At 43.4% G+C, this 15,454-nt stretch overlaps 1 protein-coding gene across 1 annotated transcript in view; it reads left to right on the top strand.

The window, feature by feature from the left end:
• The window catches only part of dnah10 (dynein axonemal heavy chain 10), a 337,567-nt gene that overhangs the window by 39,035 nt on the left and 283,078 nt on the right, over positions 1-15,454 (top strand). Inside the window, exons 6-9 of the mRNA XM_080207920.1 lie at positions 216-435; positions 3,577-3,734; positions 8,309-8,539; positions 11,633-11,823. Of these exons, the coding sequence (XP_080064046.1) occupies positions 216-435; positions 3,577-3,734; positions 8,309-8,539; positions 11,633-11,823 (800 nt within the window). The remainder of the gene's footprint in view (positions 1-215; positions 436-3,576; positions 3,735-8,308; positions 8,540-11,632; positions 11,824-15,454) is intronic.

Below are 15,454 nucleotides of genomic sequence, written 5' to 3'. Positions count from 1 at the left end.
CTAAATTTGTGTCTCCTGCTTAAATGTTCCTTCATTCAAATCATTGATACATATTCTGAGAAGCTGAAGCTTATTAGGTTATTGGGATATCAGCACTTTCCATAACCTCTATATACGTAACATTTGAAGTGAAGACCTTTTGCGTGGTGACATTGCTGCTGCTGCTAAATGCAAGATTTGAAATTAAACAGATGTTATATTTTATGTTTTTCCAGGTCTTCATACCACTTTTGTCACATCAACATAGAAGTATTGATATGAAACAAGGTTCATCCCGTTTTCTGAGTACAGTGATGTACCAGCATGACAAGCTCAGTGTGGCTGACTCAAGAGCAACGGGGGATTCACGAAATATTCAGTTTGTCAGGGATGAATTCTTAATAACTGTGCTAAAATTCTCCAATCAGGTGCACAGAACCATTCAACAAGTTGAGGGTCAGTATTTATGATAACTGCCATTCCATTTGTGTATTCATGCTCAGAACATATGCATTAAGGCTGCTATTATACATGTGCAATTCAAATAAGCTGCTTTTGTAAAGGTAAGTATTATCATCAAATCAAACCTGTTAGGAGTGGTGAGAATAAAAAGGCTGCTGTCTGGGATGGAACATTTAAGTTGTAAAGAGAGATTGGATAGACTTGGGTTGTTTTCTCTGGAGCACAGAAGGCCGAGGGAGTGACATAATTGAGGTGTTCAAGATTACGAGGGGCATGGACAGCATGGATAGGGAGCAGCTGTTCCCCTTAGTTGAAGAGTCAGTTACAAGGGAACATAAGTTAAAAGTGAGGGGTGAGAGGTTTGGGGGGGTTTGAGGAAAATCCTTTTTACCCAGAGGGTGGTGTTGGTCTGGAATGCGCTGCCTGGTAGTGTGGTGGAGGCGGGATGCCTCACATCCTTTAAAAAGTACCTGGATGAATACTTGGCACATCATAACATTCAAGGCTATAGACCACGTGTTGGCAAGTGGGATTAGGTAGGCAGGGCCTTTCATGCATCGTTGCATGAATCAATTCACACCCATTATTCCTGTAAAGCCACTATTAAATGGGAACCACACAGCTACCCCATTCTTCCTGAAGGCTGCCTAACACACCCTGTTAACTATGCCAGCAGACTCCAGGGTGGGCCCCTAGTTACCAGGCACTCTATGAGCTGTTTATTTCATATGAACTAAGATTTTTGGACATGTTTGCGATAACGCCCCTCCCCCCAGTTGTAAATCACACCAGATTCCAGAGACTTAACCATATGGCAAGAAAGAGCATCTTTAAGATGAAATCAAAAAGCTTATTAACCATTAAAAAGGTAATAAGTCAGAAAAAAAGCAGTGTCAATTAACAACAGTTAGCAGTAATTATCAGTAAGAGGAGATAGCCTAACTTTAATAATTGAGCAGACTTCTTCTCACCATCCTTCTCAGACCTATTTGTGACTGGACAACTTCAAAAACATCCATGGCAGCTCTCAGAATCTCTCGGAAAACATCAGTCTCTTTCCACCTCTCCTCTTCTCTGCCTCTTGTAAACATCTCTGTCTCCCCCTCGTACCTACATCTTTTTCTGTCCACCTCTCTTCACTTCGCTCTCTGCCATTCTCTGTCTCTCTGCCTCTACCTCTTTTTCTCTTTCTGTCACCCAAAATGGCTTCTCAAAACCCCTTTTTTGTACCTTAGAAATTGAAAGCCCAGCTTAGCCAATGGGAAAATAGCCTATTTGTCTATAAGCTGTCACTAATGAAATAAGATTTAGCCCGTTGGTCTTTATGCTAATTATGCACATTGGCCAAAAGTCTCCCAACTCGTCCACCATGGGAATCGTAATGGGTGAGACAGGAAATTTGGCGGACCATTGAAAGGTCTGTTGAGCTTGGGCAGGAATCTCCGGTCTTGGGGCGCATGCGACTGGAGAATCCCGTCCATTGTCTCAACTTTAAAACAAGGCTTCTTTTCAAACTATATCTCTTATTTTGAGGCTAAATGTCAACCAATAATTGGTTAACATAGCTGTCTGTCATTTGGAGTTGAGACCTCTTGGACAGGAACCTATTCAGTTCTCCTGGTCAAGATTAACGTTCATGCCATCCCTTTATTTTGTGGCCTGAGAAAGTCACAAAATTCTAATTCCCACAGCAATTTAAGAGTCTGTATTAATAATCAAGCATTAATAATATGCTTATAATTAAAAAGATTTGTGTTCTAAATGACTTTTCCAGCCTTGCCAATACATCTATTAATTAATTGTGTATAATTTAATTGTTTCACAATTATGCTGTCTACTTAACTAATCTGGCTGATTTCCAAGAATGCTAGTTTGGTTTTTCTTAAAACGGCTTCCATCACTTTTAGCAGAAAATGCTTAAGAACATATGAATTCAAATTGTAAAATTTGTTAAGGATAACTATTCCAGGCCCTTTGTTGGGTTTAAAGAAATGTATGTCAGGTTGGCCTTGAGACTTCACAGTACTACCAGACATTCACTTTGCTTGAGAAATCAGCCAAGACATTCAGAATCCCTGCCATATGTGTGTACCAGATCAGCTGGACACATTTTCCCAGATTCAGTATCTTCAGTGGACACTGGTTTGTGGCAGAATAGCTGGGGATTCAAAGAGCTTCGACATAAAGGGATCAGGAGTTATGAGGAAAAGGCAAGAGAATGGGAATGAGAAAAATATCAGCCATGATTGAATGGCGGAGCAGACCCGATGGGCCGAGTGGCCTAATTCTGCTCAAAGAACAACAACACAGCACGGGAAACAGGCCCTTCGGCCCAACGAGCCCGCGCCGCTGTCCCATTGTCTCAGTGACCTATTCATGATTTTAGTCTACGCCTAATGTGCGAGGATCAGGGAGGTCCAATATAGGGACAATTTGTTACCCAATCAATCAGCCTAAAAGCGCATCTTTGGGATGTGGGAGGAAACCGGAGCACCCGGAGGAAACCCATGCAACCATGGGGAGAACGCGCAAACTCCCACAGACACAGGCCCAAATCCATGTGTCCGCACAGCAACAGAGATAGTCTCTGAGCTGTCATGTTGCCCTCGAGATGGTCCAGTTTAAGCACACTAACGACATGAAGCAATAGGCAACTCCCGAAGCAACATCCAAGAGCAGTCCACTACAACCTGCCGCATGCATGCCCCTTGCTGGTCAACAAGGTGGACTTAAATGCCTGTGGAGACAAAAAATTCATTATTAAACAGGCTCGTATGTCTTATGGTCTTACGGACACTATGTCTCTTTTTATCAGCAATTTATATATTGTTTGAACGTTACAAAGACTTTCTTACCTGCTCAGGCAGGTGCTTTCTGCACTCAATCCCACTGACAAAGGGCAAAAACTCAGTATTATGGCTGATAGGGGCTTGTCTAAACCCGTTCTTCTGGTGCCGTCTACATGAGATACAAATAATGCCCATGTCCCTCCAATTTGCTTTTGTGCTGTGGGCCTGAGTCTCAGCAAAACTACACAAAGGGAGATAATACTACTTATTCAGTTTTGAGGGAAAATTTGGATATTTAAGTGTTGTTATTACTCCAAAGTTAAGGTTTTCTTTTCTCTCTAACCAGGTGAGATCAAGCTTGAGATGCCATCAATCGATCTTCAAACAGACTTGAACAAATTTGCTTCTGACCCAGTTATAATGGAAAAACTAGAACAGAGTATAATGAACTGGCAGGTGCAAATCACTACTGCTATTGAAGAGCAGCTGACAAAGAAGCCCCAGGTGCCACTTACATTCTGTTACCTCCAAATAGGCCGCTCTGTACCTGAATTTTCTACTAAAGGTTTTATCCTATCCTTAAAGGGTCTGTTTTGGAAATTCAAAACTCAAGCAGATTTTCACAGGGCTTCCACAGGATATTTATTCATCTACCACCCTTTGTATGTCTATTCTTGTCATCCATTTAATATGCTTTCTGATCAAGCTATTGATCATTCTGTGCCATCAGCCTGAGACACTAAGATATTGATATTAATGTTATTATTTAATTTGATTTGATTTATTATTGTCACATGTATTGGGATGCAGTGAAAAGTATTGTTTCTTGTGTGTTATACAGACAAAGCATACCGTTCATAGTGTACAGTAGGGAGAAGGGAAGGAGAGAGTGCAGAATGTAGTGTTACACTCATAGTTAGGATGTAGAGAAAGATCAACTTAATGCAAGGTAAGTCCATTCAAAAATCTGACAGCAGCACGGAAGAAGCTGTTCTTCAGTCAGTTGCACGTGATCTCAGACTTTTGTATCTTTTTCTCAACGGAAGAAGGTGGAAGACAGAATGTCAAGAGCACGTGGGGTCCTTAATTATGCTGGCTGCTTTTGCCGAGGCAGCGGGAAGTGTAGACAGAGTCAATGGATGGGAGGCTGATTTGCGTGATGGACTCGGTTACATGTCACAAACATAGTGAACCTCATTGTTCTATACAGAAGCCATTTGCATTTGTATAAATCTCTTCCTCATTCCCTTTGTTACTTTAACATTTGAGTATTGATGTCATCTTTTTATTTAGCCTATTTTTGTTGTCCCTCCAGCACCTGACATTTTAAAATCTTCAACAACCTGTTCATCTCCCTGCAATCAGACTGGTACCAACTCTGTTAAGGTATGCACGACCTCTAGAACAGATTTCCCGCGCTCCACTGTCCTACAAAATTGAAACCCTTCTTTTTTCTACTATTTGCTGGGCCAAAGTGATATGATGGCACAGTGGTTAGCGCTGCTGCCTCGAAGCACCAGGGACCCAGGTTTGATTTCCAGCTTGGGTCACTGTCTGGGTGGAGTCTGAATATTCTCCCCGTGTCTGCAGGGTTTCCTCCGGGTGTTCTGGTTTCCTCCTGCAGCCCAAAGATGTGTGGCATTGGTGTATAGGTCGTGCTAAATTCTCCCTCAGGCGCCAAAGTGTGGCGACTAGAGAATTTTCACAGTACCTTGATTGCAGTGTTAATGTAAGCCTACTTGTTACTAACAAGTAGACTTAAACTGAAGCTGAAATATTTCTATCATTGGCATATTGAATCAATTTTCTATTGTGAGTAGTGGTGGAATTTCCAGCCTAATATCTCAACTCGTCCCCATCATCCCAATGCCTCCAAATCCCTCAACCAGCTGGTAGAGGTTTCTATCTGAATCTCGATTTCCAGTTGGTTTACTTTTCTTCCCAAACTTTGTTCCCATGTTCCTTTCTTTCCTGTAACCTGGCTTCCTAAAACGACAGATCATTCTGAGTCATGATTCAAATTGGATCTCTTGTCTCATTATGGAATGCCTGCACCACTACTAACAAATACTGCTCTTTTGGATAATGTTACTCTCTTACCTATGAGTAACCCCTTTATGGTGATGTGAAATTACTCTTGACTGACCTCCCAGAGTACTTGTATCATTATCCTCATTGTTGATATCAAGTGTTGTAAACTGTTGGACATTTCCAAGATTTTCCAGTACTGGTTCCCTCTGCCTATTTACCTCTTTCCATCAGTGATAACCCACTTCTTCCATTTTGCCTAGTTTTTTTCACTGACTGTGAGGTTACAAACTTGCACAGTGTACCTTTAAGGAATCTTTCCAACCTCAGTATGTTATGGCTCTCAAAGATCTCAAAGATCAAAGTCCTTTTGGTTCTTTATATCTACTCTCCTGGGTACTTTATAAATTCAGACCATCCTACATCATCCATATAAACATGGATAAGAATAGGCTCCTTGAGACTGTTTTGCTGTTCTGTTTGATTATTGCTGATATGCACTTCATTTACCTACCTTTCTGTCACATCTTTGCTATCCTTACTCAACAATGATACAAAAGCAAAGCACTGCAAATGCTGTAAATCTAAAATGGAAGCAGAAAATGCCAGAAATGCTCAGCATTTCAGGGAATATCTGTGGGAGGAGAAACATTCTGAAAGAGGTGCTAGTTAGGGTACAATGAGCCGAACAGGCACCGGACTGTGACAATTAGGGGAATTTCACAGTAACTTCATAGCAGTATTAATGTAAGCCTTACTTGTGACTAATAAATAAACTTTAAGTGATTCAACAGTTTTGATGCATTGAGACTTTGAGAAACATTTTAGATCATTGACCTTTTGTCAGAACTCTGTAATTTATTAATATCTGTTCTGAACATTTCAGCTGAGCTCCAGTTTAACAAGATTTGACTAACTTTCAGATTTCCGCCCCTTTAAAGTTTGAAGGGTTAGATGGCTCGAAGGGCTAGATGGCCTACTCCTGCTCCTATTTCTTATGTTCTTATGTTTACATGGATGGAATAATTCCTGGTTTAACTCATTAGTGGTGTGACTCAGTTTTAGGAATGAACCCCTTTGTCCTGGCCTTCCCTCTAGAGGAAATTGTCTCAATGCATCAAAATTGTTGAATTACTTAAAATTAAACTAAAGTTTATTTATTCGCACAACTAAGGCTTACATTAACACTGCAATGATGTTACTGTGAAATTCCCCTAGTCATAAGAACATAAGAAATAGGAGCAGGAGTAGGCCATCTGGCCCTTCGAGCCTGCCCTGCCAGCCCTTCGAGCCTGCCCCGCCATTCAATAAGATCATGGCTGATCTGTCGTGGCTCAGTTCCACATTCCTGCCCTCTCCCCATAACCCTTAATCCCCTCTCTCATCAGAAACCCATCAACCCGCATCTTAAAAATATTTAGCGAGGTAGCCTCCACCACTTCAACGGGCAGAGAATTCCAGAGATTCACCACCCTTTGAGTGAAGAAGTTCTTCCTCAACTCCGTTCTAAACCGCCCCCCCTTTATCTTGAGGCTGTGCCCCCAAGTCCTACTGTCCTTCCTGAGCGGGAAGAGTCTTTCCACCTCTATTCTATCCATCCCTTTCATCATCTTATACGTCTCAATGAGATCTCCCCTCATTCTTCTAAACTCTAACGAGTACAAGCCTAGTTTATTCAGCCTCTCCTCATAGCTCAACCCCCTCAACTCCGGCATCAGCCTAGTAAACCTCCTCTGCACTCCCTCCAAGGCCAAAATATCCTTGCATAAGTACGGCGCCCAAAACTGCACACAGTACTCCAGCTGCGGCCTCACCAATGCCCTATATAGCCGGAGCAAGACCTCCCTACTTTTATATTCAATCCCCCTTGCTATGAAGGCCAGCATCCCCTTCGCCTTCCTGACCACCTGCTGCACCTGCAAGCTGGGTTTTTGCGACTCATGCACAAGGACCCCGAGGTCCCTCTGCACCGTCGCCTGCTGCAGTTTTTCTCCACGTAAGTAATAATCCTTCCTACCATTATTCCTACCAAAGTGGACCACCTCGCACTTGCCAACATTAAATTCCATTTGCCAGTTCCTGGCCCATTCACCCAGCCTATCTAGATCCTTCTGCAGACTCTCCACACCCTCCGCACAATTTGCCGTTCCTCCAATCTTGGTGTCATCAGCAAATTTCAACACTATACACTCGGTTCCCTCCTCCAGATCACCTATATACATGGTAAAAAGCTGAGGCCCCAGTACCGACCCCTGAGGCACTCCACTAGTCACCAACCGCCAATCCGAATAGCACCCATTGACCTCCACTCTCTGCCTCCTATTTGACAACCAATCCTCTATCCACGCTAACACCCTACCCCCAACTCCATGCCCCCTGACCTTCTGCAATAACCTCTTGTGAGGTAGTTTGTCAAACGCCTTCTGAAAATCAAGAAAGGCCACATCCACCGGCTCTCCTCTATCCTCTATCCTCTATCTTGGCGCCTGTGGCTCAATGTACCTAACCAGCATGACTTTCAGAATGTGGGAGAAAACCGGAGCACCCAGAGGAAACCCACGCACACACAGGGAGAATGTGCAGAATCCACATTGACCCAAGCCAGGAATCAAACCCAGGTCCCTGGCGCTGTGAAGCAGCAGTGCTAACCACTGTGCCACTGTGTTGCCCTGTTTTAAAAGCTGTTTTAAAACCTAATCGGACCACTCCTCAATCCTAAAACTTCAGGCTGGGTATATGCCATATGCCCTTATAACAACTGTAAGCCCTGGTAGGTTCTGGTGAATCCCCAAAACATCCCACCAAGACCAATCTACCCTTCCTGAGATGCAGTGTACAGAACCAAACAGTTATTTTAGGTGAAGCTTAACCAAGGCTCTGTACAACTAAAGCATAACTTCCTCATTTGTGAATAGGTGGCAATTCAATGAAATGCTAAGGCTACTTGAGTCCATTCTTGGTGTAATGAATACTAAAACTCTCCACTAAATCAAAGTGGTGTCTTCTTTTATTATTAAGGGTTTGAAGACAAGAATGCATTTTCTTTTTAGGGCAATGGTCCGTTAGCAGAGATTGATTTCTGGCGGGAACGTAGCGCTACTCTCTGTGCCCTCAACGAGCAGCTGAAACTGCCCATGGTGAAGAAGATTGTTGACTTTGTGAGCAAAGTTGATCAGGGTTTAATCCAGAACCTCAATTTAATCATTACTGACCTCAACAAGTACCATGTGGAAGCTGCAGACAATGTCAGATTCCTTTCAACCCTTGAAAGGCACTTTAAGGTAAGGAAAAATTGAACTCTTTGTGTAATACAGGAGGCAAAGTAATGAATATTGTAACTGAAGAATATTGTGGCTTTTGAAATATTCTTCTGCCTGAAACTCAGTTGATAAATAATGCTAAGAATATTAGTGTACCCTTGCTTCCAATATAGTGAACAATACATGATGAGTACATGGGATTTAATGGAATTGAGGGTTATAAGAACATAAGAACATAAGAAATAGGAGCAGGAGTAGGCCATCTAGCCCTTCGAGCCTGCCCCGCCATTCAATAAGATCATGGCTGATCTGTCGCTGCTCAGTTCCACTTTCCCGCCCTCTCCCCATAACCCTTAATCCCCTCTCTTATCAAGAACCCATCAACCCGCTTCTTAAAAATATTTAGCGAGGCAGCCTCCACCACTTCAACGGGCAGAGAATTCCAGAGATTCACCACCCTTTGAGTGAAGAAGTTCCTCCTCAACTCCGTTCTAAACCGCCCCCCCCTTTATCTTGAGGCTGTGCCCCCTCGTCCTACTGTCCTTTCTGAGCGGGAAGAGTCTCTCCACCTCTATCCTATCCATCCCATTCATCATCTTATACGTCTCAATGAGATCTCCCCTCATTCTTCTAAACTCTAACGAGTACAAGCCCAGTTTATTCAGCCTCTCCTCATAGCTCAATCCCCTCAACTCCGGTATCAGCCTAGTAAACCTCCTCTGCACTCCCTCCAAGGCCAAAATATCTTTGCACAGGTGCGGCGCCCAAAACTGCACACAGTACTCCAGCTGCGGCCTCACCAATGCCCTATACAGCTGCAGCAAGACCTCCCTACTTTTATATTCAATCCCCCTCGCTATGAAGGCCAGCATCCCATTTACCTTCCTGACCACCTGCTGCACCTGCAAGCTGGGTTTTTGCGACTCATGCACAAAGACCCCGAGGTCCCTCTGCACCGTCGCCTGCTGCAGTTTTTCGCCCCGTAAGTAATAGTCCTTCCTACCATTCTTCCTACCAAAGTGGACCACCTCACACTTGCCAACATTAAATTCCATTTGCCATTTCCTGGCCCATTCGCCCAGCCTATCTAGATCCTTCTGCAGACTCTCCACACCCTTCGCACAATTTGCCGTTCCTCCAATCTTGGTGTCATCAGCAAATTTCGACACCATACACTCGGTTCCCTCCTCCAGATCATCTATATAAATGGTAAAAAGCTGAGGCCCCAGCACCGACCCCTGGGGCACTCCACTAGTCACCATCCGCCAATCCGAATAGCACCCGTTGACCCCCACTCTCTGCCTCCTATTTGACAACCAATCCTCTATCCACGCTAACACCCTACCCCCAACTCCATGCCCCCTGACCTTCTGCAATAACCTCTTGTGAGGTACTTTGTCAAACGCCTTCTGAAAATCTAGAAAGACCACATCCACCGGCTCTCCTCTATCCACCGCCCTAAACACATCCTCATAGAACTCCAGTAAATTTGTCAGACACGACTTCCCTTTAATGAAACCATGCTGCGTCTGCTCTATCAAGCAATTCCCTTCAAGGTGCCTCGCAATTTCCTCCTTAATGACAGATTCTAACATTTTACCTACCACAGACGTTAAACTAACCGGCCTATAATTCCCCGCCTTTTGCCTGGCACCCTTCTTAAACAACGGCGTAACATTAGCCGTTTTCCAATCATCCGGCACTTCCCCGGAATCCAGCGACGTCTGGAAAATAACCACCAAGGCATCCACTATCACCTCCGCCATTTCTTTAGATAGGCTTCTTTAGATAGGCATTTTCTTATAGATAGGCCTGGTAGGTAGGGATATGATCGGTGCAACTTGTGGGCCGAAGGGCCTGTTTATGCTGTAGTGTTCTATGTTCTATGTTCTAATACAGAGTGGCAAGATTCTGTTTCAAAGACCATTAAAGAAACATCACCTGCAGTTACTAATGATTGCATTGTTACTGTTACAGATTGCTCATCATTAAACTGCTGCTCTTGTTTCAGTTTGACCTGTCTGTTGTTTTGGAGATGGTTGCATTGCACTGATTCCAGCTGTCCAGTTCTGCAGAACCCCCATTTTTCAAGCAGATTGTAAAAGTATCAGTGAAAATGACCAAGACATTGAACTTGTGTTAAGTGGTTGCACACAAAAAATTCTGGGCACAGTGTTAGATATTTTGTAATGATGGTCATTTTGACAAAAGGAAGTAGAGAGGGCTTGCATTTGTAATACCTTGAGAATGTCCCAAATAGTACCAAGCAGTATCAATGAAATGTAGCCACTACTGTAATATAGGAAAATCACAACAGCCAATTAGCACCCTCCAAAATCCCACAAAGAGCAATCTGATAATGATTTGGTTATCTATCTTTAAGTAATGTTGGCTGAGGGATAAATACTCAGGAGGAAACTAGGGAAAACGTCCCTGCTTTTTATATAATCCTGTGATATCTTTTATGTATCCCTGGAAGGGCTGAGGTCTTTTGGTTTAACACCTCATCGGCAAACACCACTTTTGCAGTGCAGCATTCCCTCAGCCCAAGGAAAATAATGTGATTTTACTGTCTGGTATTAGTTATTTTAAATATTTACTGGCTGTCTCCTCAATATTCCTATTGTTTATTTTTCATCTTGTACCCTTCTGCGGAGATCTGAGTAGCTGAATGCCGTTTCCTGATGCAGAACCAACTCGTTTCCAGGTTCAGACAAATCCTATTCAGCATTTCAGTCACTGCTTGTTCTTCATTATTTGCACACTTGGACAAAATGTGGTGTGAGCTTGAACAGCAAGCCTCAAACTGGTCCAGGCGAATCAAAGTTGATAATTTTCTATGGAAAGATTTCTAAGTCATTATACCTTGATTCTTCACATTGTGAGAGATGTTTATGCAATTCTGGCATTTTGGTGATGCCTCACTAGTTTGTTTGGTTGTTAAAAAAAGACCTTTTTCTGAATGATACTCCTGCTGTTCTTTGATTCACAGACATCCTCTTGTCCTGTGTTATATACCTTGGTTCAATTGCTGTGCAGGTGTCAACCAATAATGTTCATGTTTACATAGGAATGTGCAGTATTGCATTTTTAAAATTTATTGATGTTTATTAGAACCTGTCACAAGGAGCAAGATTTCAAATCGTCATAGATACAATTCCTTCAATGATGAATGCCTTGAGGATGGTTTGGATAATTTCTCGACACTACAACAAAGATGAGCGAATGGTTCCCCTGATGGAGCGGATTGCGTGGGAGATTTCAGAAAGAGTTCGCAAAGTAGTCAATGTACGGGCAATATTCAGGTATGCACTGTCCAGAGAAGATTCACAAAAATGATCCCTGGAATGAAGAGCTTGTCGTTTGAGGAACAGCTGACGATTCTGGGTCTGTACTGATTGGAGTTTAGAAGAATGAGGGGGGTATTATTGAAACTTAAAGGATACTGCGAGGCCTGGATAGAGTGGACAAGGAGAGGATGTTTCCACTAAAACTTAGAACCAGCGGGCACAACTTCAGGCTAAAGGGATGATTCTTTAAAACAGAGATGAAGAAGAATTTCTTGAGCCAGAAAGTGGTGAATCTGTGGAACTCTTTACCGCAGAAGGCTGTGGAGGTCAGATCATTGAGTGTCTTTAAGATAGAGATAGGTAGGTTGTTAATTAATAAGGGGATCAGTGATTATGGGGAAAAGGCAGAAGAATGGGGAAGAGAAAAATATCAGCCATGATTGAATGGTGGAGCAGACTCGATGAGCCGAGTGGTTTACAAAGAGCAAAGAACAAAAACAGCCCGGGAAACAGGCCCTTCGGCCCAATGAACCCGCGCCGCCATTTTAACATTACGAGTTCCCCCTCCACCCATGACCCTTATTTATGCTTATGGCATTCCACATTGAGGTTTAATTCTGCTCCTATGTCTTGTGGTCTTATGGTCAATGACTCTCGAGTGTTCTACTGATGTGTGTATTTGTTAGTATTTGATATACCTATTACTATTAGGGGTGACAGCTTTTACTTGGATTATAGTAATGCTTTCACTAGACCCTTCCGTATCACAACAACAGCAAATTGTATTTGCAGCATCTTTAAGATAGGTAAATATTCCAAAATCAAAGGAGAAAATGCTGGAAAATCTCAGCAGGTCTGGCAGCATCTGTAAGAAAAGAAAAGAGCTGACGTTTCGAGTGCAGGTGACCCTTTGTCAAAGTTGAAATATTCTAGAGGCTTAATCAGAAAAAAAGTAGATGGCTAGCCAAAGAAGGATGAACAGAAATTTGACCATAATAGTGGGTTTTAATGAGGTTTTAAAAATCACTGAGTAAGAGTCAGAGGAGTTTAGAGAAGGAAACCCGAAGCATGGGGTTAGATGTCAAGTACACATCTTAAAAGGGAGCTTAAAAGGGAAATTAGGAGAGCTAGAAGGGGTCATGAGAAGACCTTGGCGGGTAAGATTAAGGAGAATCCCAAGGCCTTTTATAAATATGTGAAAGGTAAAAGGATGAGAAGAGAAGGGATAGGACCTATAAAAGGTGAAGGGGGTAAGGTCTGTGTGGAACCAGAAGAAATGGCAGAGGTGCTTAATGAGTACTTTGCCTCAGTATTCACGGTGGAAGCTGATCTGGGAGATTTTGCTACAGATTTGCAGCAGATGGAAAAGATTGAGTTTGTGGATATTAAGGTGGAGGATGTGTTAGAACTTTTGAATTCTATCAAGATTGATAAGTCGCCGGGACCAGATGGGATATACCCCAGGATACTGTGGGAGGCGAGGGAAGTGATTGCAGAGCCCCTGGCGATGATCTTTGCGTCGTCAATGGAGACGGGAGAGGTTCCGGAAGATTGGAGGATTGCGGATGTAGTCCCTATTTTCAAGAAAGGGAACAGAGATAGCCTGGGAAATTACCGACCGGTGAGTCTGACCTCAGTGGTTGGTAAGCTGATGGAAAGGCTTCTGAGGGACAAGATTTACGACCATTTGGAGAGGTTTGACATGATCAGGAATAGTCAGCATGGATTTGTCAAGGGCAGGTCGTGCCTTACGAGCCTAGTTAAGTTCTTCGATAATGTGACTGAACACATTGACGAAGGAAGTGCCGTGGACGTGGTGTACATGGACTTCAGCAAGGCGTTTGATAAGGCCCCCTATGCAAGACTTTTTGAGAAGGTGAGAGGGCATGGGATCCGAGGGCCTTTGGCCTTGTGGATCAAGAACTGGCTTGCCTGCAGAAGGCAGAGAGTGGTTGTGGATGGGTCTTTTTCTGAATGGAGGTCAGTCACCAGTGGAGTGCCCCAGGGATCTGTTCTAGGACCCTAGCTGTTTGTCATTTTCATAAATGACCTGGATGAGGAAGTGGAGGGATGGGTAAGTAAGTTCGCTGATGACACGAAGGTCGGTGGTGTTGTGGATGGTCTGGAAGGATGCAAAAGTTGCAGCAGGACATAAATAGGATGCAGGACTGGGCGGAGAAGTGGCAGATGGACTTCAACGCGGATAAATGCGTAGTCGTCCATTTTGGCAGAACCAACGGGATGAACGAGTACACTATCAAGGGCAGGAGTCTTAGTAGTGTTGAAGAGCAGAAGGATTTTGGGGTCCGGGTCCACAGGACTCTTAAATCGGCCTCGCAGGTGGAAGAGGTGGTCAAGAAGGCGTATGGTGTACTGGCCTTCATAAATCGAGGGATTGAGTTTAGGAATCGGGAGGTAATGCTGCAACTTTGTAAGTCCCTTGTCAGGCCTCATTTGGAGTACTGTGCGCAGTTCTGGTCGCCTCACTATAGGAAAGACGTAGAAGCTATTGAAAGGGTACAGAGGAGATTTACAAGGATGTTGCCTGGACTGGGAGGCATGCCTTATGAAGTTAGGTTGAGGGAACTGGGTCTCTTTTCCCTGGAGAGACGTAGGTTGAGAGGCGACCTGATAGAGGTTTATAAAATGTTGAGAGGAATAGATAGGGTGGATTCTCAGAGGCTATTTCCCCGGGTTGAAATGGTCGCTACGAGAGGACACAGGTTTAAGGTGCGGGGAGGAAAGTACAGAAGTGATGTTAGGGGTAAGTTTTTCACTCAGAGGGTGGTGAGTGAATGGAATCGGCTGCCGTCAGTGGTGGTGGAGGCGAACTCGCTGGGGTCTTTTAAAAGACTTCTGGATGAGTATATGGGGTTTTATGGGATTGGGGGTTATAGATAGGTGTTGATGTGATCGGCGCAACTCGTGGGCCGAAGGGCCTGTTTGTGCTGTAGTGTTCTATGTTCTATGTTCTATGTTCTATGTTCTACACAGCCACCCACACTAAGCAGAGAACATCGTGATATCAGAATTGCTGCACTGTTTCTGCTTTCAGTTAGCTTGCACTGTAATTTTTAAGTTGTGGACTGGGTTGCAGCATTTTTCCTGGTTGCTACTGCGGAGGGGAGGTTTCTGGATTCTCAGAAATTTCAATGGTCCATTTAGCAGCTTATATAAAACCAAAAACTTAATGAGAATAGGCTAGGATTTCACCTTTGCCATTAAATGCGACAGTTCAAAAAAAAGGTAACCAAATAAGAATGATATCCACTTGCCAACGCTGGCAAATGATTCCGGTCAGTGATTTTGTATTAACTAACCAGCTGGTGAGAATACGATGTCAAGAATTACATCTTTCTGTTTAAGCAGGAGAACTGTTGAGTTTCTTCCACTGTCTTATTGGGGAGTGTGTGGATTAAATTGTGAGATGAACATGACTGTTCAGGTAATCTTTTAGCACTTTCCTAGGCCACAGAATACTTCGGTTCCTGCCTCTGAATCAGAAAATTGAGTTCAGACCCTACTCCTGAGACTCAAACACTGAATTTAGTCTGATATTCTGTTTTTCAATGGAGTCGTTTTGCTGCTGGACCTTTTGCCTTTTTCATCCCTTCGTATCTGCCCAAAACGTTCCCTGTATTGAAGG

This window comes from Carcharhinus amblyrhynchos, chromosome 20, assembly GCF_965287045.1.
Source record: "Carcharhinus amblyrhynchos chromosome 20, sCarAmb.v2.hapA, whole genome shotgun sequence".
Classification (NCBI taxonomy): domain Eukaryota; kingdom Metazoa; phylum Chordata; class Chondrichthyes; order Carcharhiniformes; family Carcharhinidae; genus Carcharhinus; species Carcharhinus amblyrhynchos.
Note: the sequence above shows the minus strand (reverse complement) of the source record. Positions and strands in the feature narration are given on the sequence as shown.